The sequence below is a fragment of the Equus przewalskii genome, chromosome 12, assembly GCF_037783145.1.
Source record: "Equus przewalskii isolate Varuska chromosome 12, EquPr2, whole genome shotgun sequence".
Taxonomy (NCBI): domain Eukaryota; kingdom Metazoa; phylum Chordata; class Mammalia; order Perissodactyla; family Equidae; genus Equus; species Equus przewalskii.
Genome location: NC_091842.1, coordinates 6999244 through 7025447, shown reverse-complemented (window position 1 = coordinate 7025447; position 26204 = coordinate 6999244). Strand labels below are relative to the sequence as shown.

At 41.1% G+C, this 26204-nt stretch overlaps 1 protein-coding gene across 8 annotated transcripts in view; it reads right to left on the bottom strand.

Annotated features, from left to right (window-relative positions):
• The window catches only part of LOC103542550 (cytochrome P450 3A12-like), a 32912-nt gene extending 7080 nt beyond the window's left edge, over window positions 1-25832 (bottom strand). Inside the window, exons 1-12 of one of the 8 annotated variants that reach the window (XM_070567603.1) lie at window positions 25706-25832; window positions 25208-25536; window positions 21020-21113; window positions 18863-18915; window positions 18174-18273; window positions 12773-12886; window positions 12421-12509; window positions 10940-11088; window positions 7520-7647; window positions 6369-6435; window positions 2797-2957; window positions 1960-2186 (exon numbers count right to left, since the gene is read on the bottom strand). In XM_070567603.1, coding sequence (XP_070423704.1) covers window positions 1960-2186; window positions 2797-2957; window positions 6369-6435; window positions 7520-7647; window positions 10940-11088; window positions 12421-12509; window positions 12773-12886; window positions 18174-18273; window positions 18863-18915; window positions 21020-21113; window positions 25208-25500 — 1475 coding nt within the window. In that variant the 5' untranslated portion in view covers window positions 25501-25536; window positions 25706-25832. Of the gene's footprint in view, window positions 1-1959; window positions 2187-2796; window positions 2958-6368; window positions 6436-7519; window positions 7648-10939; window positions 11089-12420; window positions 12510-12772; window positions 12887-18173; window positions 18274-18862; window positions 18916-21019; window positions 21114-22353; window positions 22641-25207; window positions 25537-25705 lie in introns of those variants that run through there. The other 7 variants (XM_070567607.1, XM_070567608.1, XM_070567604.1 and 4 more) reach the window with 7 other exon arrangements.
• Between the last annotated feature and the right edge of the window lie 372 nt (window positions 25833-26204).

Here is a 26204-nt window from a genome sequence, read left to right as displayed (position 1 = left end):
TGTGCGTGTGTGGGTGTGTGTGGTGTGTGTGGGTGTGTCTCCCATAGAATAGCTTACATCAGATAATGTACATGGGCATGTGATGCTACTCTACTTTGCTATAATCACTGATTTCCTTTTCTATCTGTTCCACTAAGCTATAAATTCCTTGAAGGTTAGACCTATGCTTTATTCAATATGATTGCTCAATATGTGATCACATGAAGAAAAATTGTGGATGTCGGGAGAGTGATGATGGCATTGTGGCTATCTACTTTTAAAGAGTCTTTATATTTTGGAGGACATCCTGGAATAGCTATACATGATATGCCTTAAAATAGTACGGGAATCAGGAGAAGGGTAGTAATGGTATGAGGATGACACAGCTGACATAGGCTGATGGTTGTTGGGCAGGAGGTAGACACATATAGGTACATTAAAAGTAGTCCATAGACTTGTGTCCATAGAATATACTTACGTATACGTCAAAACACATATACTCGCGTATATATCAAAATCCTTCATGATAGGTTTTTTTTAACATTTGGATTTCTCATTGTCTGGCCCAGTCCCTGACACACAGAAATCACTTACTCTCTGTTTGATGAATGAATTAATCAAAGAGAAGTACAGCGAGCACTCTCTAGTTTGATGCTGGTGAAACCACAGGAGAACTGCTAAGCTTGGAGGCATCTCAGAGGCTCTCTGGCCCAGGAAACAGAGTTGGTCAACTCTGACTTCTTCTTTCAACTAGTACTATGTGGAAATGCTATGCCAGCACTAGGGACACCATGGCCAACAAGACAAGGTCCCTGCCATCAGGGAGGTTAAAGTCAGGGGCTAAGAAAAGTCTAGATCCCTGCTAGTGTCCTAAACAGTTCATTCCAAATTTTGCTCACCAATGCAATAAATGTGAAAGAATCAGCTCTTCCCAGAGTTCAAGCTGTGCCCAAAGTCAGACCTTGGCTCTGAATTCCCAGAAGAGCATGCCCAAGACCCCACCAAGGAGGATGTCTCAGATGTCTAGACAGCAGGTGAATACCCTTTGGAAAGGTTACCGAATACTGAGAGTAGAAGGGAACTGGGACAAGACTGCAGCCACAGACAGTACCGGAGGACATGGGTTCACATTCATCCTGAATGAGGCTGCTTAAACCATCAGGGATGAGGACCTTGCACATCATCATGAGCACTCTTACAATAGTGCTAGAGGAAACAGTAGAAAATCTTAAAAAAGTGGAATGTGGGAATGCTGACGGTAAATTAGGAGAGCTGAAGAGAACATCATAGAAAAACATAAAGGAAAAATGAGCCAATATTCCCAAAATCAGATAGTAGTTCAGTAAATTATGGCAAATGCATGCAATCACGCAAAAATACATATAATATATATGGATACAGTAACATAGAATGTTGTTTATAATTTATTGGTAAATAAAGCAGTTCAAAACCAAATAAAATGTAATACCAATCTAATTTTTTTTTTTTTTTGCTGAGGAAGATTAGCCCTGATCTAACATCTGTGCCAATCTACCTCCACTTTATAGGTGGGTTGCCACCACGGCATGGCTGGTGAGTGGTGTAGGTTCGCACCCAGATGTAAACCTGTAAACCTGGGTCACCGAAGTAGAGCACGCCGAACATAACCACTACACCACAGGGCCAGCTCCCCATTCTAATTTTTTAAATGTAAATATGTATAGAAATATGTGTATAAGGATATATATCACATTGTTAATGAGGCCTATCTTGAGGTATCAGCAATGTGGACAGTTACAATTTTCCTTTTTCTGGTCTTCAGTTCATAAAATTTTGACAACAATGACCCCTATTGTAATAAGAAAAAAAGAAGCCAAAAATAATAAGAGGTACAAATAAATGATTGTGCAATCACACATTTCTCATCTATACTAAGAGATGTCAGAATATGCTCAAAGCTGCCATAATCAGGGTGGGTTCCCTTTCCCAGGGGCCCTGTACCTTTCAGGACGGAACTCCTCGGGCTCAGGCCAAAACTCTGAGGCTCGGTGAAGACTAAAGGTTGGCACCATCACCACTGTCCCTTTGGGAATGAACACTCCATTGATTTCTGCATCTTTCTTACAGACTCTCTCAAGTCTAACAGCAACTGGGAATAATCTGAGAGATTCATTCAACACCATGTCAAGATAGTCCATCTGTACCAGGGCATCATAGGTGGGAGGTGCCTTGGAAGAGAGAAACAGGTTTTGATAAAATGAGATTTGGGATCCACTTTTCCCTCAGTCTCTGACTCTGGGGTTGGCCTTGTGGCTTCCTTTGAACCAACGGAATGTTGGCTAAGTGTGATGCAAGCACAGTTTTGAAAGGCACCCATGTGACTGGGCTTCTTGCTGTTGCCTTCTGCCATTGCCCTAAGAAGTGGACATCCAGGCTGGTTTTCTGGAGCATGAGAGACGGGAGGAGCTGAGTCATCCCACCCAGCTTAGCCAAGGCAAGCCTAGACCAGCTCACAACCAGCCCAGAGTAACTCCAGCCAACATCAACAGAGATAACGTATTGTCAGATGCCACTGAGGTTTTGTGAATTTCACTTGGCAACAATGTGGTGAAAGACAACAGATATGCCTGGATCAGCACTTTTTCAAAGATCTTATATTTATGTGAGTAGCATACACTGCCTAGGTCTCTCCCTTTTTTGTCTCTTTAGATCCATCTTAAATAGAATAGGTGAAAGAATTGATACTTATGCTTTTTGCAAAACTCCTAGGAAGAGGTGAGGAGACATTCTTCCTAAGACTTCACCTTCTCCCTCCCTCTCCAGGTATCATCCACTCACCTTATTCGGGAAAATTGCATCAATCTCCTCCTGCAGCTTCTGCTGGACATCAGGGTGAGTGGCCAAAAGATACAAAAGGAAGGAAAGAGAAGTGCTTGTGGTCTCATAGCCAGCAAAAATAAAGACAATAGATTGGGCCACGAGCTCCAGATCAGACAGACCTAAAAGGAGAGGAAAGACATTTTAGGTAAAGCAGGTCAGTATAACACAGCACAGTTTAGATGTTTATAAATCCAAAGGAAACTCTCAATACCATAGGGGAAAAAAGAGAAAAGCAGGTCAGAGTCTAACTGAAAGTGGTTTGCACTCTGCTGTCTATCTGAGAGAACAGAAAAAGGAAAAGATTGTCTTAATTCAGTTTCTCCTGAGGTCTACACTGTTCTTGGCCATCGCCTCCTGGTTATGCTGCCCATCTCCAGCAACACAGCTGGGTAACTTAAGAGATAGCATTTCTGTCTAACATAAACAGTGTTCAGTATGTCCCTTGGAGAGTCTGAAAAGAACTTTAGCTACAAGTAGTATGGAATAGCATTACCCACAGGAAAAACTTAATAACTCACTAAAATATAGCTGGAAATTTTTTAAGAGAGTGTACAAGAATAAGGCTTAATCATAGAGAAAATTAAAGGATCGTTTCCCTAACATATATGAGGGAATTTAAGAGAATAATATTGGACTACACATAAACTCTTGCTACTCAAAGTATGGTCCGTGGACCAGCAGCATCAACAACAGCTGGGAGCTCATTAGAAGTGCAGGATCTCAACTCCCACCCTAGAGCTATCGAATCAAAATCTGATTTCACGAGATGTGCTTTGTGTGCACAACCTAACCTCAGAAGCATTGATTGCACATTGAGAGGCATCAGGTAATGGAAAACCTGAGGCACAAGTCTTCAAATGGAAGATCCCAGATATGAACAGAAACTACAGAGACACACAAAATGACAGAAGAGTGGTGATTGACCCTAGTCTAATCAGAGGCATCTAAACAGCAGAAAAAAGAATATGTCAGTAGAGGGCATTGGCCAGCATGAAATGTAGAAAAATAGGTTCCAGTGAGTGGAACAGCAATGCTTGTTTGATCATCGCCTGAATATCATCTTCCTCAGCACATGCAGCCTTTCTTTGCCCTCCTGCAGGGTCAGCAAAGAACCCTTGTGTTTATAAGTTAGCCTCCATTTTGAATTTCTCCTAGAAGAAACTAAGCATGGTCATACTCTAATCTATTTGCTTGGGAGTAGATTAGAACATATAGATACTTAGAGTGCTGAAATAAACATGGTTACTACCTGCTCCAACCATAAGATTCACAACTAAAACACTAGAAAACAAGTTTAAGAAAGATCTACAGAGTTCTGACTTCCCAATGATGATTTCTCTGATGCTGCTGTAGGTAAATTCAACTGCCAAGTGCTCCCCCCTGGTTAGCATGAACCTCATGATACTCAAAGTTTAGAGCTGTGATGAACAATATGGTAGCCACATGTGGCTATTTAAATTTAAATTTTAATCACTTAAATTTAAATACAATATACGATTCAGTGGCCACATCCCAAGTATTCAATAGCCACATGTGTCTAGTGCTTACTGCATTGAACAGGGCAGATACCGAATATTACCTTCATCACAGAAAGTTGTATTGGACCATGCAGTTAGATAGATAGATAGATAGACATAGACATAGACATAGACATAGACATGGATACATTAATAGTGGTGTGCTAGACTCAGATTAGCCCTGCTCTTCAGAAACAATTTTTTTGGGGGGGTTTTTTTGGGTGAGGAAGTTTGGCCCTGAGCTAACATCTGTTGATGATATTCCTCTTTTTGCTTATGAGGATTGTCCCTGAGCTAACATCTGTGCCAATCTACCTCTACTTTGTATATGGGTCGCTGCCACAGCACGGCTTGATGAATGGTGCATAGGTCCACATCCGGGATCTGAACCTGTAAACCCCAGGCCACTGAAGCAGAGCACGTGGTATTAACCACTAATGCCACCAGGCCAGCCCCAAGAAGCAACATTAAATATTCAGGAATTCTGTGAGATGGTTGTCGAATGATTGGTACTTGAAATAAACTACGTGGGAGTATTCGTGTCAAGGAAGTAAATTATAAATCAGAGCCCTTTTAGAGAAAGAGAGATACAGAGCATGTTTAGACCACTGGTTAGGTGTCGATATAGAAATATTTAAGTTTATCAATTCTGTGCAAATATATTTGGTGTTCTTAGCTTTGTCCACTGAGAGGATCTAGAAGGAAAGAAACCCTAGTAGCAATGGGCACTCCTAGATCCCAGATTTCAGTTTTTAAATACCATTTCTCATTACAAAGAACCAGAGCTCCTTGGGGAATTGGTTGATTCCAGGGCTGGTTGGGGGAATAGAAGAGAAACGCAGAATATCTTCCAAAGCAAGGAAGTGTTCGGAAAATAATATGTGAAATGATACAGAATACTCTGTATATTATAATGGTGGATGCACAACATTATACATTTGTTCAAACCCATACAAAGTACAACAGCAAGAGTGAACCCTAAAGAAAACTATGGACTTTGGGTGATAATCTGTCAATGCAGGTTCATTGATTGTGACAAATGTACCAGTCTGGTAGGGATTTCGACAGTGAGGGAGACTGTGCATAGTTGGGGGAAGGGAGTATATTGGAAATCTCTGTATCTTCCACTCAATATTGCTGGGAATCTAAAACTGCTCTAAATAAGTCTATTGAAAAAATAAAATTAAAAAAAAGAAGAAGAAAATAAGGACACAGGAATCCACTTGAAAGGGCTTCCCGTTGACAAACCTGAGAGAATTTGAGCATCAAAATAAGGAATGCTATAAGAGAGTAAATTAGTAATATATGAGATCTGATTGATACAAATATATAAACAAATAAATAAATGAAAGAGAATGGAAAGCTCTCCTTACAATGGAACATCAACTCATGAAGGTAGAAGAAATGATGAAATTGGAAAGTCATCATTTGGCAACTGTCATAGTAATAATGACTTCAATCTAGAACCATCAATGGATGATAAAAGTAGTAGGAGACATTTGAAGAGGGACAGAATGTTTACACGGTCTCAGAGGCCTCCTTCACAAGTTGCTTGCTAATACAAAGGGAAAAATAAAACTTTACAATAGATTAAACTAGTGAACACAACTTTAAACAATCCTCTAAGTTAAAGTCACCAACACTGGGGTAATTGTCTTCTGTAATGAAACCTTGATGCAAATTGCCAGGTGGAGGTTCTGATTCAGTGGGCCTGGATAAGGCCTGAGAATTGACGTGGAAACAAGATCCCCAGAGGCTCTGATGTAGGGGATCAACAGACTACTGATTGTCTTTGGGACGTGGAATACTTGTTATGGTTCTCTCAAGCTTTGAAAACAATTGTGCCTGCATGTTTCTAGAAAGTGCCTCTGGCTACCATTTATATCTGAAAGTGCGTCTTTCTTCCATTTGGCTTAAATTCTCATTTGTCTGGAAAAGCTTCCTGCACATTTTCAGAAGCATCTGCTCCCTCTGAGCTTTCCCATGTTGGCCCTCTGAAGACTCTTTGGTTACCTTTATGGGTGTCCAGTTCTTTGGAATTCTGAGAGTTAATCATCAGCTGAAGAAAATCAACTCGGTGCTGGAAGGAGGGAGAGACATTTCAATGACAGACAGTCATATCTGAAGTCAGAAATAAATCAGGAGTGCTTATCCGCTTTCCTGAAAATATGACCCCTTTAAGTCCAGAAGTCTAACTAGTGTTGCCTGAGTCACCAGTGAACAGAACCACCAGCTACAAATCTGGGACAGCAAGACGTCTCCCTAAGAGATATCCAGCCTTCATGCCCAACAGTTTTTTGTCTCTCCCTCTCTCTGATCTTCAGTATTTCTGGCTTTTGAACACACTTTCTCAGCCAAAGAGTTGCCTGCTCCCTCTCCTGTCATGCCTACTTGCTCAGAAGGAAGTTCCTGACTTCAATTCCATTTTTTTGTCTCCAGCCTTAATTTTTAATGAATGGCCACATATATTAATCCCCTGACATTTGCAGAGTTCATCAGCAGCTTTCCTCTGAACGTCTTCAAATGTCCCAAACTCCCAGAACTCTACACAATCTTCAGTAAGTTACTGGGAGTACCCAGCCCTGTCTACCTGACCTGCAGACATTCTAGTGCTGCTCTCCAGGCCTCATGAAGGCAAAGCTGGGTGAGCCAACTTGCAGCCTCAATGTCAAAGAATACTCCTGCACACTCCAGACCAGGAGAGGTCACCAATTTAACACAGACTCTACACTACAAGTAACCTGATGGGGGCTTCCATTGGGGAATGTGTAAAATAAGAGGCTTAGAATAGAAATGATTCTTTGCCAATCTGAGATCTGGGGGAATTATAATACCAAGTAAAGTAATTTTTAAATAGAAATTTTTATCCTTTGACAATTTATTGAAGGGAAGCGGTAAAGTTTTGTCTCAACAATATTCACGCAGTGACAGAATAATAGTCATCCCTATTATTAAGGTTTAAACATTGTCCTCTGACTCACTTTCTTATCTCCCTCCCCAATTTTCTCCTGCTTCATTTCCCCGAAATGTTAGAAGTCTCCTGCTCTAAACCCTAGAGATCTCTGCCACCTGAAAAAACTTACAATGAACTACACAAATCACATGCGTACAGCTCAATAAATTATGAAAACTGAACACCCTCATGTAACCACCCCACATTTTACCTTGTCTTTATCTTTGAGGCGACTCTCTTTCATCCTTTTTACAGATTTTGTGAAAAAATCAATAGCACTTTTTGGAAACAGAGAGATATTTAATACTTCAAAAATTGGCTGAAGAAACGGAAAGAGTACTGTAGGGGAAAAGAAAAAAGAAAGCACATAAAAATGTAAATTTTACCTGGAGACAATTATAATTTCCTCTAACAATCAGAAGAGTAAAAGACACCAGAAGTCTCAACGAGGAGCCATTCCCTCTATCACCTTTGCTCAGAGTTCCAAGCAAATGGCTGAACAAGAGCAACACCACACTTAGGGGCCATCACTATAGCAGTGAGGTCCGTGGCTCTTTGCATGTTTGGAGTGACTCAAGGAACAGGATTAAATTGCTGGAGTTCTCAGCCTTTTATCATTGCACTACAGTCTCCTTGGGTGATCCAGACCATAGTCTGCTGCTTTAATTACCCATGCAGTTCAAGAAATATGACTTAGGATAGCAATAAGACAAGCTGCCTTCTAACCCCAATGAAATGAAATCAGAAATCAATAACAGAAAGAAAATTGGGAAACTCACAAATATGTGGCAATGGAACATTGCACTCCTAAATAACCAATGGGTCAAAGAAGAAATTAAAAGGGTAATAGAAATTACTTGGAGATAAATAAAAATAAAGACACAATATACCAAAACTTGCGGGATGTAGCAAAAGCAGTGCTCAGAGGGAAAACTTTATGGCTACAAATTTCTACATTTAAAGAGAACAAATACCTCAAACCAATAACTTAACTTTCCACCTTAACACACTGAAAAAAGAAAAGCAAACAAAAACTATGGCAAGCAGAAGAAAGGAAACAATAAAGGTAAGAGTAAAAACTAAGGAAATAGAGAATAAAACACAGTAGAAAAAAATCAATGAAACCAAAAGCTGATTCTTTGAAAAGACCTTTAGCTAGATTGACCAAGAAAAAAGGAGTGAAGATTCAACTTATGAGCATCACGAATGAAAGAGGGGACATTACTACTGACATTAAAAAAATAAAAAGAGGGGGGCCAGCCCCATGGCAGTGGGCTTAAGTGGGGCTTGCTCCACTTCAGCGACATGGGTTCACAGGTTCGGATCCCCAGTGTGGATCTACACCACTCCTCAGCCATGCTGTGGCAGCCAACCACATATAAAGTGGAGGAAGATTAGCACAGATTAGCTCAGGGCTAATCTTCCTCAAGCAAAAAGAAAGAAGGAGACTGGCAACAGGTATTAGCTGAGAGCTAATCTTCCTCAGCAAAAAATAAATAAAATAAAAAGAACTACAAAGGAATACTATGAACAATTGTACACCAATAAATTAAATAACTTAGGTGAAATAGAAAATTTCCTAGAAAGACGCAAACTACAGGAACTGACTCAAAAAGAAATACACTCTGTAGTGTTACCAGAATGGGGTGAGGGGAAGGTAAAAGAGGTAAAGGGGGTGCTTGTGTATGGTCACGGATGGCATCTAGACTTTTGGTGGTGAACACAAAGCACTCTATACAGAAGTCAAAATATAAGGATGCACACCTGAAATTTATCTAAAGTTATAAACCAATGTGATCTCAATTAAAAAAAGACAATCTTCATAGACAAATAACAAGTCAAAAGATTGAGTTAGTAATCAAGAAGCCAATCACAAAGAAGAGCTCAGATCCAAATGGTTTAATGGGGAATTATACCAAATATTTAAAAATGAATTAACACCAATTTTTCACAACCTCTTCCAAAAAATAGAACAGCAGGGAATACACCCAAACTCATTCTGCAAGGTCACTGTGACACTTGTACTACAACCAGACAAACGTATCATAAGAAAAGTAAACTACACACCAATATATCTTATGAACAACATTTCATAAGCACAAATCCTCAAAAAAATTCTAGAAAACTGAATTCAACAAAATATAAAAAGAAGTACACACCAAAACCAAGTGGAGTTTATTGCAGGAGTGCAAAGTTGTGCAATTCACCATGTAAACAGAATAAAAAACAAAAACCACATGATCATCTCAATAGATGCAGAAAAAGCATTTCACAAAATCCAACACCCTTCTGTGTTAAAAAACTTCAGCCACCTAAGAGTAGAAGGGAATTTCCTCAACGTGATAAAGGGCATCCACAAAACAACATAGCTAACACCGTACTTTAGAGGGGAAGACTGCATGCTCTACCCTAAGATTAAGAGCGACGCAAGGATGCCTCCCTCACCACTTCTATTCAACATTGAACTAGAGGTTCTACCCTGGGCAATTAGGCAAGAAAAAGAAGTAAAAGGTATCCACATAGGAAATGAAGAAGTAAAACTCTATTGCCAGATAACATGATCTTCTTCATGGAAACCCTAGGGAACTATATGACCATAAAAAGAAATGAAGTACTGAAATATGTTTCAGCATGGGAACCTTGAAAACACTATGCTAAATGAAGAAAGCCAGCCACAAAAGACCACATATTGTATGGTTCCATCTATATGAACTGTCCAAGCTAGGTAAATCTAGACAGACCGAAAGTATATTGGCGGTTGCTTAGGTCTAAGGGAGGTGGGAGGTGGTAGTTAAAATGCACAGGGTCTCTCTTGACAAAAATGTTCTAACAATTGGCTGTAGTGATGATTGAATATATATGTGAATGTAATAAAAATCTTTTTTTCAGTTGCATTCAATATAATTGACATACAGTATCATATAAGTTTATGAATACTGCACAATAACTTGATATACATATATTGTGAAAAGACTAGTACAGTAAGTTTCATTAACATCCATCACCTCCTATATCCACAAAAAAGAAATTTCCCTTGTGATGAGAACTATTAGGATCTATTCTTAGCAACTTAAAACTATACCATGCGGCAGTGTTAGCTATAGACATTATGCCATACATTACATCCTCAGTACTTATTTATCTTATAATTGAAAGTTTGTACCTTTTGACCACCTTCCTCCATTTCCCCCACCCCAACCCCTGCCTGTGGTAAAGACAGGTAGGATATCTTATCTCTAGTTGTTTGGTTTTTTCCTTCAGATTCCACATATAAGTGAAATCATACAGTATTTGCCTTTCTCTGTCTGACTTATTTCACTTAGCTTATCGCCCTCAGGGTTCATCCACTTTGTTGCAATGGCAGGATTTCCATCCTTTTTATGGCTGAATAGTATTTCATTGCATATTTATAACACATTTACTTTATCCATTCATCTGTGCATGGATGCCTAGGTTGTAAAAGCAACTGAACTGTACGTTTTAAATGGGTGAAATATATGGTATTTGAATCATATCTCAGTAAAGCTGTTACAGAAAGAAGGAAAACAGGAAGGAAGGGGAAAAAGGAGGGAGGGTGGGAAGAAGGAAGGAAACAAGGTAGGAAGGAAAAGAAAAATACTGGTCCACATACCCATTAAAAGAATGAGTGGATTGAGGAAATCAAATCTTAAGAGCTTGTTGCTATTTTCCACAAAGGGATCCTGCGGGTTGTTGAGGGAATCGATGTTTACTCCAAATGATGTGCTAGTAATCACATCCATGCTGTAGGCCCCAAAGATGCTGAGTGAAAAAGAAAGACATGAAAAATTAAAATCAGCACCTCTTTACTCTCCTTATCCAACACAAGCAGCAAGAAGTGCATGTAAATTCATATGCCCAGACAAGACAGGTAAAGAGCCACACACCTTCAGAACCTTCTGTTGGATCATCTGAAGAGCCTATGTTACCTCACACTCACCCATGAGGTGTTTATCAGGTTCCAATGATGCAGCTGGCCCTGTGCTAGGGATGATGGGGACACTAAGGCAAGTTAGACCCACCTCTGAGCTCAAAGAGCTGAGTCATACAGGAATAGAAACCCATAATAGGCAAGTTACAGGAGTATGTTTTCAGTATGGGCAATAGTGCCTTTATAAGCACTGTGTTGGAGCAGGACAAAGGGTGGAATAATTAACTCTTCCCAGGAGAGTCAAGAAAGATGACATTGATCTGGAACTTGCCTCACCACAGTATCTATGCTCAAAGCTGATTCCTCTTTAGCGTATTACAGAACAGCATCACCCTGTTCTGAGTTGCCAGGAATGTCATCCCTCCTTTTCTACACCCCTGCAAAGGCCCCTGAATGACCCACTCTTCCTCAACTCCAGTAATCTCACATTGTCCTGAGTGCTCATCATGGTAAATCTAAGAACTAAGAATGTTGCTAGTTAAAAACATAATAATAATAAATCATTCCAACATTGATTTAGGTGATCCCACAGCTAAGTGATCATAAGTCCCCATTTTTCCAAGGACAATCCAAGTTTACAACTGTAGTTCCTGAATAATTAAAAATATCCCACTTTAGACAATACATGATATGATCATCCCACTCGAAGCCTGTACAGGGCCTTCTTTCCTCTGAGACTGAAGGAAAGAGAAGTGGTGGTAAGACTTTGTATTTAGTATTTTGCTGGTATGCCCAGCAAAATCGTGAAGGGGTTTAAGCGTTCCAAGTTTCACATTGGAACTGTCCTGCCCCACCCATGACCACCAATACGTACCAAATGCCTTTCTCTCTCACCATTCTATACCCTTTACTCTCAAATCTTTGATATGATCTTGTGTCTTCTCTCTAAACTATGTATTTTTGTCTTCCAGAATATCCAAGGTGACAATTAAGCAGATCAATTAATCCTGGCTCATGCACACAGAAGAAGATTTCTCTCCTAGTTGTGCTGCTTTTTTGGGTGAGCCACATCTTCTTGGGTGACTCGTTGGAGTTGTAAAAACACACACCTACTTCTGTTTGGTCACTAGAGTGACTCAACTGTGGGAATTTCAGCTCCGTGTCAGGCAGCTGGAGGATCTCGTGACCAAGGTCAGTATCCCAGCAGGTGCACTCCTACTTACTCTTTCAAGGTGACGGGTTTGCCTTTCTCTGCTTCCTTCCTCAGGTTCCTCACCAACACATCTCCATACTGGCCAATGATTGGGAACATCTAAATACAAAATACAACACCACCTGAAGTTAAATGCAGAGACTCCAGTCTTAGAAGGGCCTTGCTTTCACAAGCATGGAGTAGTAAGTGACATTTTATAATGACTCTTATAATGTCTCCTCTAGAACATAAAGATAAAACAGCATTTTTAGGAGGCTCAAATTCAGCAAAATACTCCTTAAAAAGGGACTATGACCTTATTTTCTACCTGATGCCAGATGCATTCTTTACGTTTCTATTTAAAAGTCCTCTTAATTTCTCACCTCCTTGAGCTTTCCACTGGTGAAGGTTGGAGACAGCAACGTTCGTATTCTCTTCCATTCCTCATCCTCAGACAGAGAGATGGCGCTTTTCATAAATCCCACTGGACGAAAAGGCTAGACTCAAAAGCAAAAGACATTTTGCCCTACATGAGTTTTGGATGTCTCAACAACTGTGGAAAATTTGTAAAATTGGCATAAATTTTCAACAAATATTTAGTGACTGTCTACTTAGTAGCAGACCCTATGATTGATGCTTAATATATATTTATCCCAAATGTCTAGGTTCCTGTAAGTGTGGAGGAGGCATTCAGCCACTGATGTGGTTTCCACACTTTATATTCCAATCTCCTTTTGAATGCAAATGACCCATGTGGTAGGGAAACTGTTCTTCCAGGAGAATGAGAAGAACAAGACATAATACATCCTCCAAGCTGCTCGGAATACAAAGGGATTGGTGACAGATAGCCAGGTAGCCTTGCCAATATCTGTGTTGCCTCAGACCAGTTTTGCCTTTAGATATAACTAAAGCAAAAGTAACCTGGAAAAGGGATGTCCAAAAATGGTGATTTTTTTAAAAAAATAGTTAATACTTAAAAGACTAATAATCTATTTGCTATTCCGAAGAAATGATACGATCACATGGAAATCCCTTTCCGTTACATTTTTCTGCTAGGGATAGAAAGGAAAAGAAAGAGATCATTCTATTTCTCAGCTTGAGACTGCCAACCAAGCCAACCTGCTGAAGACTTCCTTTCATCTTCCAAAACTATATTTTGTTTTTAAATGGATACCTCCAAGACCCATTCACCATAAAAACTCGAAAACTAGGAAGAGAGGGAAATTTCTTCAACTTCATAGGGAGCATCTACAAAAAATCCTACAGCTAACATCACCCTTAATGATGAAAGACTGGAGTGACCTCACCAAGATGGCCAAGTAGAAGACCCCAGCCTCCATCAACCCTCCAAGAACAACAACTAGACAGCTACCCACAAATGAAAATAGATCTAGGAGAGTTCATTAGTCCAATCAAGATGCTTCAGCAACGCAGCGGAGCAAAAAAACCCTGAGAATAACTGTGCAAAATGGGTAAGGAGAATAGTTTCATTTTCCCGGAGTCATCTGATCCCCCAGGCCAGCACTGCTAGGGCCAAGAGGGCACTCCGCAGCCTGAGAAAGTTCTACTTGCTGGGAATAGGACAGCAGGTAAGTGATCAGTTTCCCCAGCCTTTCAGGGCACTGCGCAAATGATCTGCTTTGGTTTCACCACACCTAGAGAGTGGCATAGCTGACACGTCTTAAGACAGCTAGGAACAAAGAAGGGCAGAGATTGCCAGTGACAGCAATGTGGTGGGAGTGACTATGGTTCTCTCTGGCCTATTCTGCAGAAGACTCCAGAAGCCTTTGCTGCTGAGGAAACCAACAGCCAGCATAGATGCTGCAGACACCCTGCAGATTTGGGCTCCGACAGCCTCACAGGTTTTCACATTCGCAGACTCCAGCTGCCTGAGTCCTGTCCTGTCCCACTCCTCTCCTACCAAAGATGCTTTAGCCAGTGCCACCAGTGACTCCCAGAGCCCTGGGATCCGCACCAGCAGCCAGCCCCACTCTCCATGCCAAGGCGTGTGCATGACAATAGCCCAGGCCTCCATAGCTGTTCAGGTGCCTGGAGCCCGTCTTGACTCCTGTCAGTGGACTGCACTGCCATGTGTGCCCACAGCTAACCCCTGCAGCCACACACCTGCACACTGCCAGCCTCATCTCCAGTCACTAGTCCCCAAGGCAGTACATGTGCCTGCAGTCAGCTCCCCCAGACGAGTGTGCACATACCACCAACTCTGGCAACCACTGCTGCCTCTCAGTCCCTTGCTGCTGGAGCAAGAGGTGCTGCTGAAGACCTCAACAGCCTTTGAAGCCACTCTGGAAACTTCATAGCTCTTGCTGCCAAGGATAATGCAGTTGAGGATATTGTGAACCCCCACTGCCTGAGCCAGCCATGGCTGCCTGAACATGGAGCCACCACACACCCCCATACTTGGCACCAAGCACCAACAGAGTGACAACCACAACACACTACAGTGTACCCCAAACCACAAGTGAAGGTCTTTGCTTACTAAAGTTAGTTCATAAAGTCTAGAAGAGGTAACTGCTTCTTCAAATGCACAGACACCATTGCAAGTCTGCAGGGATCACAAAGATTCAGGGAAAAGTAACACCACAAAGAACACAATCAACTTCCGGTAACTGACCCCAAAGAAATGGAGACCCAAAATTGCATGACAAAGAATTTGAAATAATTGTTCTAAAGAAGCTCAGAGAGCTACAAGACAACATATATAAACCAGCTTAACAAAATCAGAAAAAAATTACCCAAAAAAATGACAAGTTCAACAAAGAGATATAAAACATAAAAAAGAACCAAAAAAAGAAGAAATTTTATAGCTGAAGAATACAAAGACTAAACTAAGAAATGCAATAAGAGCTACAAAAGAACCCCAACAAGGGTATCAGTGGATTTCTCAGCAGAAACCGTGAAAGTCAGGAGAGAATAAAATGATGTATTCAGAGCGCTGAAAGAAAAAATCTGGCAACCAACAATACTCTACCTGGAAAAGTGACCCTTCAAAAATGTGGGAGCAATAAAGGCATTTCCAGACAAACAAAAGCAGAAAGAGTTCATCACCACCAGACCTGTCTCAGAAGAAACGCTAAAGGGAGTTCTTCAAGCTAAAAAGAAAGGACCTTAACTAGTAACGTGAAAGCATAAAGCTCACTGGTAGATACAAATATATGGTCAAATTCAGAACACAGTAATATCGTAATGGTGGTGTGCAAATCACTTAGAACTCTAGGGCAAATGTTAACAGAGAAGAATTAAAGATGACTATAGCTAAAGTAATTTGTTAATGGATGCACAATATAAAAAGACGTAAATGGTGACATCAAAAACATAAAATGTCAGGGGGAGTAAAAGCACTGAATTTCTGAGTAAGAACAAAGTTAGATTGTTATCAGCCTAAATTAGACTGTTAAATCTTTAAGGCGTTTTATGGAAGCCTCATGGTAAACACGAAGTAAAAACCTATCGTAGCGATGGCATGGGTAAAGAGAAAGGAACCAAAGCACACCATTATAGAAAAGCATCAACTCAGAAAGGAAAAAGGGAAGAAGAGAGAAAGAAGGAACAGAGGATCTGCAAAGCACCCAGATTAACAAAATGTCGATAATGAGTCCTTTCAATCAATGACTACTTTAAATGTAAATGGACAGATGAATGGATAAAGAAAATATGTGTGTATATATATATATGTGTGCGTGTGTGCATATCTGTATATATAAATATGTGTGTATATATATGTCTATATACAGTGGAATATACGGTGAATATACAGTGGAATATTATTCAGGCTTAAAAAAAAAAACACCCTTCCATTTGTGACAACATGGATAAACCTAGAGGACAACGTACTAAGAAAATTAAGTCAGACACAGAAGGACCAATATCACACGGTCTCACTCATAGGTGGAGTCTAAAAACGAAAAGTCAAACTGATGGTAACAGAGAGTACAATGATGGTTCAGAGGCTGGGGGTCGGCGGGAAGGGGAAGTATTGTTCAAAGGGTAAAAACATTTGGTTATCAGATAAGTCAGTTCTGGAGATCCAATGTACAGCATGGTGACTATAGTTAACAATACTGTACTGTATACTTTAAATTTGCTGAGAGAGTAGATCTTAAGTGTTCTTACCACACACACGAGAAAAGGTAACTATGAGAGGTGATGGATATGGTAATTCATTTGTGGTAATCGTTTCACAATGTATTCATATATCAAAACATCATACTGTACATCTTAAACGTATACATTTTTTATTTGTCCAAAATAAGTAAGTAAAAATTTTTAAATGGTGAATGAATAAATTCTTCCTCCCAATATAATGAGAAAGGGAAAATATCCACTCTCACTATTCTTATTCAACATTATACTGGAAGTCCTAGCTGGTGAAGTAAGGCAAGAAAAAGACAGAAAAGGCATATAGATTCAAAAGAAAAAATAGAAGTGTCCCAATTTTTGGATGGCATAATTTCAATGTAGAAAATCTCAAGGAACATAAAAAGAAAACCTTCTATAACTAATAAATCAGCTTAGCAAGGATGTAGGATGCAAGATCAACACACAAAAATCAACCACATTTCTATATAATAACAACGGATTTGTGAAAATACTTTAAAAACATAATACCATTAACAATCACTCCAAAGAAAATGAAATACTTTACATCTAAATTTAACAAATCATGTATGGAATCTCTACGTTGAGAACTACAAAATGTTGATGAAAGGAATCAAAGGAAATCTAAATAAATGGAGAGGTATACTGTGTTCATGGATTGAAAGTCTTAACCTAGTAAAGATACGGATTTTCCCCAAATTGATCTTTAGATATTATGAAAACCTCAGCAATTTTTTTTTGTAAACATAGATAAGCTTATTCTAAATTTGTATGGAAAAGCAAATGACCTAGGATAGCTAACACAATTCTGAAAAAAAAATAAATGACAAGAAGCATTCTACACAATGTTAAGATTTACTCCATAGGTACAGTAATCAATACTGTGTGGTACTGGTGGAGGGATAAACCTATAGATCATTGAACAGAACAGAGAATGGGAAATAGATACACACAAATAGGTCCAACCGATTCTTGACAGTGGTGCAAAAGCTATTCAATGGAGGAAAGATAGACTTTCCACAAATGGTGCTGGAGCAATTAGACATCCATAGGCAAAAAAATGAACCTTGACCTAAACTTCACACCTTACACAAAAATTGACACAAAATGGATTAAGGACTTAAAGGTAAAACATAAAATTATATAATGTTTGGGGAAAAAATAGGAGAAAATCTTTGGGACCTAGGGCTAGGTGAAGTTTCCAGACTTGACGCCAAAGTCACAACACATAAAAGGAAAAATTAATAAATTGGCCTCATCAGAAAAAACTGTTAGCCCTGCAAAAGACCTGAGAATAGGAAAATACAAGCTACACACTGTGACAATAAAAGAGAAGTAAGAGGGAGCCTTGTGGTGATGGAACAGTTCTGTACCTTGATTGTGGTGTTGTTACAAAAATCTACATACATGATAAATTTTCATAGAGCAACACATACACACACAAATGAGCGCACAGAAAACTGATGAAACCTGAATAAGCTCAGTGGATAGTACCAATGTCAATTTCCTGCTTTGATACTGTGCTATAGCTACGCAAGTTATTACCAATGGGGAAAGCAGGATGAAGGGCACATGACATGGCACCTCCCCTTTTCCTGTGAACCTATAATTATTTCTAAATAAAAATGTAATAAATAAAATTTTAAATTAAAAGAAATTAATGCCTACCCGCCGGTTTGTGAAGACAGAATAACATTCTTTCACTAGTACTGTTTTGATCATGTCTGGGTCTGTGATAGCCAACACAGGCCTTCTACCATCATAAACCCTGTTGGGAAAACAGAGCTGAATAAATTTAATAAGCCAGATTCTAGAGCTGGAGCCACACCTGGGAGTCCAGACTTTCATCCTTATGTCACATAATCCATAACCCTAGAGATCACGGTTGGAAATAATATTAGAATATTTGCTAAGTCTAGGTGGTGTGTACGTGGGTATTCCCTGTACAATTCCCCATAATTTTTTCCGCATTTAAAATATTTCATTATAAAAATAAAGGCAGGTTAGTGAATAATTGAAGGCAATTTAAATTTTCTAGAACAAAACAATGATTAATTAAGGAAAGTCCACCCAGTCATGAAAAATTATAATTTTGAAGATGTATCAAAAACATGACAAATGCGTATGACATATAATTAGATGAAAATTGTAGATTTACTGATCACAAATATGTGAAAAGGTGTCTACAAATGGATAAAGATTTGGAATGCTCAAAAAGTGATAGTAGGATTATGAATGATTTCATTCCCCTATTTCTAAAATTGCTAAAAGTGGCTCTGGACTGAGACTGTCTTACACACGGTGAGGCCATCATCATAACAACAAGTCTATCCAATGGAAGTTTCCAGAATACTCACCCCCACATTTTCCCATACTTTTTAAAACATTTCCTGTCAAAATTCGAAATACCCTGCAGGGAGAAACAAAATTAGATTGCTAATCTAAATGTATTGAACCATACCTATAATTGGAACAAAAATGACTCAAATCCCATAAAATCAGTCTTACTGTCTTTCATTGAAGGGAAGCTCTTATTGGAAAGGCGTCTTAGGGGAAAGGAGGGAAAATAAAGGAGCTATTTGACAAGGAGAATTTAATTTTGAATTTTCTCCAAGTATCATAGACACTAAATGACTTATCCATGTCTATGAATATTAAGTAAGTCCTCTTAAGTGTTTCCATTGGTGCATGTGTTGTCTCTGAAATCAAATAACCCTCTGACTTATTACCTCAATGGACATGTGAGAAAACTGAAGCTGAGGGAAAGCGAGAATGGCCTGCACACACTTTGATCTCCTATTAAGCAACCTTTTCATTTATCTCATGAGCCCTCTCTAGAACTCTAGCAGAATTAGGAAGTTTAAGTCACCAGGGGCCTTTTTTAGACTAGCAGATTTAAATAAGACTAAGCCATGTTTGTTAAGTGAAAAAGTGAGTGAGTGAATGAATCAATGACAAAGCAGACTTGCCTTCCAGTTTTCCAGCTCACCATGGAAAGGATGGGAGAAGCCATCACTCCACAAAGGACAGAGGAAATTAAAACACTTGCTCTGAGATTTCAACTCTGTAACTTAAACAAAAAATCTCCTCCTCACTAAGTTTCAGTTATGATGCTTTGACAATGCAAAGAAAGGTCCCAGAAATGTGGGTCTTGGGATGCATCTGCTAAGGAGTTAATCTGCAAAATGTAGAAAGGAAATTATTGCTTTTCTAGAGAAAAATATGTGAAAGTTCTTCGGCAGGACTTAGACACTGAAGGCCCCTGGTGGGAGAATTGGGATCTGAGAAGCAAGCCTCAGGTCTGCAGGAAAGGAAATCTGAGGCGGAGGGCAGCCTGCATGCATGGTTCTGCCTGCTGGCCTTCTGGACCTGAGCTTGGAACCTTCCATCCAGTGGCCAGGCCCTGGGAGAGGCATCACAGCTGGATGAACCACAAAGGCTCCACCAAAGCTCAGAGTCCAGGCATCACCTACTATAATCCGTTCACTTATATTAAATTTTTAATAATGCTGTCAAATCATCTCCCTTCTAGTGGTTTTATAAAAGTGAGTCTGCATTTGTTCAAAAAAAAAAAACCATACAACTCAATAAGTAGTTAAAAATTTAATGTCAATACACAAGCACCACCTTGTCTCAGTTATATCCACTCTCTATTCAGACTTATCCATAGGGAGCCTCCTTTGAAGGAAGAGACGTGAAGCAGGAAGCTCTTGTTCCATCTCCCAAATCCCAAAAGTTACCATGGGTAGCAAAGGTGGAATAGAGCAGTGGGTATAACTGCAGGGTTTAGCAGTTCTTGAGAGAATTCAAGTATGTGCAAACACCTGATGGTGAATACTGGCACTGACTAGTAAACTGAAGTTTTAAAACTACCCGGGAGGGCACCAACACCAGTGGCTTAATGGTTAAGTTCAGGGCACTCCACTGTGATCGCCTGGGTTTGGTTCCTGGGGGCAGAACTACACCACTCGTCTGTCGGTGGCCATGCTGTGGTGGTGGCTCACATACAAAAAGAGGAAGATTGACAACAGATGTTAGCTCAGGTCTAATCTTCCTCAGCAAAAATAAACCACCCAGGAGGAAGGAAAAGAAAAAAAGCTGCCCAGAGCTTAAGCTCAAACAGGGGAGTCTGACTCTAGTGTACACAGCTGAATGAGCTACTGGGAACTCCCTTCATTCTTTTCTCCTAATACTCAGTACAACTGTGCCTTCCTAGGAATCTGCATCTGGAAGAAAGAACACCCTCTTCACAATGCTCACAAGTTGGAACATCAAGTCCTGTGCTGAATAAGCCAGAGAACTGGGCTGTCGTACTGAGGCAAAACATGAGACTCCTGACAGCTGACAAGAGATCCCTGGGGTAAACCTGGCCATGTGCCGGGTGGGGCCTATGATGCCATTAGTGGGATGTGTGAGGCCTCAGAACTTCCTGCTGAAGAGGAGCAGTTTTACTAGGAATCTAAGCTGGAATTTGCAGCCATAAAAAGCAAAGAGGGACTTCAAACAACACTCACCTTACGGTAGGACAGAACATTTCCAAAAAAAGGCAGAGGTGTTGGCCCAGGAATTCCCAGCTTCTTAAAAAGTCCATGTGTATAGGTCCCATATCTATAAGGTGAAAGAGAAAGCCAGGTCACAGGGATTGTGGAGTAGGTGCTGCGGCTGGCCCGTCCCTGACTCAGAACTGGAACGGTCAAGAAAGGGAGTTAACATGTAGGAGATAAATAATAACAGCAACTCCAAAGGCAGTGATTACATTCACTCCTCCTCTCCTTTCCCTCCTCCACTGTGAGACCCGCAAAATGGAATGATGAGTAGCTAAAAGCAGCTGAAGTCTCCATGGTCCCATCCTACAATGAATACTTGAAAAATGTTTCCAAATTAGAGTGCTCCTGAGAGGTCCAGGCTGGAATCCTTCCAGGGAATTCATTCATGTCCATTTAGTAAATTGACTTTCCCATGACTTGGAGAATCTCATTCTAGGTAGAAAGGGGAAAAAATTTTTCTGCTCTGATGGGATTTTGCATAACTGCATCTACTCAATAACATAAGAGTTACCGAGACCCCACTGTGACATTGTTCTTACAGTTTATTCGAAGACTTTTATGCTTTTCCTTCCCCTATGCACTGGCCCCAGTTTAGGGTTTGGTCCTTCTTAAATCTATCTTCAGACGGGCCTTGGAGCAGCCAGGGTTCTTGTTTCAATAGAATGAAGACTGTGTTCAACGCTTTCATCGGCCTCATAGAAATGTGAGCATCTTTCAGTCTCGCCCAAGTCTCTGTTGTCAGGCAATGTGGTTGATTTGAGCTAAAGACAAGGGTGACTGACCCATATCTTTCCTGAATGATACTGTATAAAGGGACCAAGACTAAAGAATCCACTCCCGGACCATTCTTCCTCTCGTGGCATCTGATTCCCCACCTGTGGCACTCACCTGCCAGGTACACAATTTTTTTTTCCAAATGGTCAGTCATGAAGCAGTTAGTTTACTGTCTCTGCGCATCAAACATCTCAGAAACCCATTAAGGTCGGTGCTCCCTATGGCAGGGCTGCTTGCAACTCATCTTCCATGTGTCATGTATGGGATCTCACAACTAGGGCTTCTGGATCCTTGCAAGTCTTCCCACCCCAGGGTTACTGAGAGGTGGCAGAGGGGAGGAACAAAAGAGGCTGAGGGAAGAGGCAGCTGAAAACCATTTTAACCACGAAGCTGCTAGGCTTACAAGGCTAACCCTATAGAGGCAAATTAGGAAAGTATGGCTCAAAAGTATGGTATCTAGAATCAGTTCAACATGCCCTACAACAGATTTCAGCTAAAAGATTGATGGCCTTCCCAACTTCACGTACCTTCCTGTTGATACCAAAACGTGCCTTATGCAACATACAATGGGTAACCATAAAATGTCCCAGAGAGTTGAATTAATACCTTGTCTCCTCTTCTTTGGAAGTTAGCCTTTAAGGCAGTACAAGTTCCAAATATTCTGTATAAATCCAGAAAATCTTATGTGATAAAATAAACCCCCAAAATTGCAGGAAAGGACCTTTGTTTGAAGGACCCTGCAGAGGCACGTCAACTAGGCCCAGCTGAGCATTTGGAGCCTTCGTCCAGAACAGTTGGTAGAAGCATGTGCACCAACTGCCAAAACAGGGGTGGCCTGAGTTAGGCCCACCCCAGGTCCTTCCTTTGTCATCACAACCATGGCAAATCAATTAAACCAATTTCTGCTTCTGAACTTTCAGTGTGTTACATGAGAAAGCAAGGACAACCAATTGAGTGAGTGTGTCAGCAGTATTGGTCCCAAGAAAAGATCTCGGCTGGCGTCTAAACTCTCATGGTTCCAAATCACGGCAGAGGGTGGGCTGGTGAATTCTTAGGTTTCTTTCCAGCTTCCCTCTCTGTGGTAGAGTAATTAGGCTTGTGGTACAAATGAAGGGCTCACAATAAAGCCAATCATTTTTATTACATTCACACTGCGTTGGCATAAGGAGGGCGGTGTCTACAGCAACTGATTCTTGGCTGCACCATTGTCTCTAAGGTACACTGTTGTTTGTCCAGTGGTGACACTATCTAGTGACAGTCCTACTGCCAGGCAGACCACACACAGAGTGACTTAGATGGTGTCCTTATCTCCATGCTTCAAGCAGATGAGATGCTAACTCTGCTCCTGTGAGGGCCCACCTGTGGGACCAGAACTGAGGAGAATCTCTGTTCTGAGGGGTGAGGAATATTCTCCCACTTCCTCCTGACTCCTACCTGGAGGACTCTCATATCTTCACTGGCTCATAGTCCCACTTACTCACCTGCACTGAGAGATTAAAAGAACCTGCTCAACAGGGGTGTTTAAAAATATGTATACATGGGGCCGGCCCACTGGTGTAGTGGTTAAGTTCATGCGCTCCACTTCTGTGCCCCAGAGCTTGCTGGTTCTGATCTCAGGGACGGAGCTATGCACCGCTTATCAAGCCGGGCTGTGGCAGGTGTCCCACATATAAAATAGAGGAAGACGAGCACAGATGTTAGCTCAGGGCCAATCTTCCTCAGAAAAAAAAGGAGGATTGGCAGCAGGGCAAATCTTCCCACCCAAAAAAAAATGTATACTGTCTGTATCATAGAAGTATATATTTGGACTCTAGATTCATACTCTTGGCTTTATCCTACAAAGAAGAGGTTATTTATGCACTTTTCTAGTCACAAATACTGAATCAATAGGCTTCTTTTGTCTCTCAGAAAGTATATACTGGAAATAGTCTCATCTAAATAAAACATCTAGAATTGGAGCTGGCCTAGTGGCATGTTCCGCTTCGGCAGCCCAAGGTTTGCTGGTTTGGATCCTGGGTGCAGACCTATGCACCACTTGTCAAGCCATGCTGTGGCAGGTGTCCCACATATGAAGTGGAGGAAGATGGGCACGGATGTTAGCTCAGAGCCAGTCTTCCTCAGCAAAAAGAGGAGGATTGGTGGCAGATGTTAGCTCAGGGCTGATCTTCCTCAGAAAAAATCTACTATTAACTAGAATGAAATTAAAGCACATCAATTAACTTTAAAATGTCATCAGTCAGCAAATATGTTGCCAAAATACCCATAATTCCTAACATTTCTTTCAATGAATTAAACCCAGATTCTATTTCCTATGCTCACATCTGTGTCCATGGTTTCCTACTCTCAGAAAGTGAGATTGAGACAGAGGTCAAATGAGACAAGGAGGGCCCTTTGCTGCTCACACATAGAAAATAACTCCTCTCCCAACCTGCTCCATGATACCAGGAATCCCACCACTGAAAGGAATTCTCTGCCGGATGGTTTTGATTCATCCTCCTGTACTGTAACTTAAAGGGAAAAAATATTTAAAATCCAAATTGGTTTTTCAGGCTCGTGCCTTTGCAGGCTGCCTGCAGATATCATATCAGAGGGAAAAGAAATCTCTATACTGATGCTAACCCTCCCAGAGAATGGAAGGAAAAAGTGAAAAGAAGAATACAAATTGAAGATTTCTGCCAGATCTCCTCTGCTCTAAAGATTCTCATTTAGGGATAAACAGTTCTGCATATTACACGATAGGGAAGTCGATTCTTAAAAGGGGATTCCCAGGGAAGGGGCACAGAAAAGAGAGAAGAACTGAGTCTGAGGAGAAGGGCAGAGCAATCTCCAGCCCACCTGCAAACTCTGAGTGCCCCAGGTGCCTTGTGTAAATGATCCCTAGTGGTGGGGAGGAAGAAAGCGGGAGCCACCTGAGTGACACAGGGGCCATTCCTTCTACATTTCTGCTGCAGCTGATAAAGAACCTGGAAGTCGAAGATAATGAGACAAAAACCCAAGCCACTTCCTCCTGCCTCTGGGATCCTCAGACCTTGGGAAGGGGGTGAGGACCCCAATGCCCAGGGGTCTGTTGTTTTTAATCTGTCTCTGCTAAATTCTGCTTGGTTAGTCCACATCCACACTGGTGGTCAATCAGAAGGTCATTCCAAGAAGCAAGTAGTGTCACTAAAACCCGCTAAGCACAGAAATTGGGAGTGGGAGGGTTACTCCTTTGGCAGATCTGGATGAGATCAATAAGAACCCCTCGTGTGTTTGTGGCACCCAACAGTAAGCAACTTCCCCTTCATTAACTCTTTTAATCTTCAAAACCGGTAAGGGAAAGGGGGGCTGATTAGCATTTCAAGTCCAAAGTTACAGAGGACACAAGCCTGGACAGTTACTCACAGATAGACGAGCACTAGGCTGGTAGCCAGGAGAACCCAGGTTTCCATGGAAAAGGTTGGGATCAGGTCCATGGCCACTTTCCTGCTGAGATTCTCTCCTCTGATTTTCCTTTCAGCAGTCGGTGCCGCTGTTCCCAGGCCTGTGGGTACAGAGCTTCCCTTCCAGCCAAGCAGTGAGTCACTGAGGCTGGAAGATTTATATGTTCGGAAGGGGGTGGGGCTGGAGCTGCAGCCAGTAGAAGGGCCAGCTGGGCTCCATCTGCAGGTACCATCTCCACCCTGGCACAGCATCATGGGAACTCCCAGTTTGACATCCTTTGAGTTCCTGTTCTGTGAGAAATAAATAAACAACTCAATCAGTGTTATCAGTAAGCCCAAAGGTTACAGAAACTCAAGTAAAGCCAGTGGCCTTCAGTCTCTGATCTGCACTTGGCTCCATGGCTGCATGCACTCCAAAGTGCTTGAACTCCTTCCAACAAGCTAGATCTACAGATCTTACCCATGCAGTTTCCTCTGCCCAGAAATGCACCTGGACTCCCCAGAAGGCTCCTACTCATCCTTTAAAACCCAGCAGAGGCAGAACCCCCTCAGTTAGAGTCTTTCCTCACCAACCTCCTTGAACAGTTATAACCACTTCCTCCTCTGGGCATCTTCTGTCCCCCGCAATTCTATTATTGTCCTCTCTGCCCTCCAGCATCATTGTTGATTTTCACACTTAGTTCCCCTATTATACTGAGAGATTCTCAAGGGCACAGTGTGGGTATTAATCACTGTTATATTCTAACAGAGTGCCTTGTGCAGAGGGGACATCCAGAAAGATTATTGGAGTTGAGTTGGTAGAGATGGAAATGCTGGGCCCCCTGCGTGTCCTTTCTCTGTGGCTCATTGGTGGCCACACTGTCTTCCGGGATAGTTAATACAACAGGAGGGCCTGGCTATGCCTCGACCACCATCATTGCATGTTTAGGCTGGTCCATCATATTCTATTGTCAAGAGGG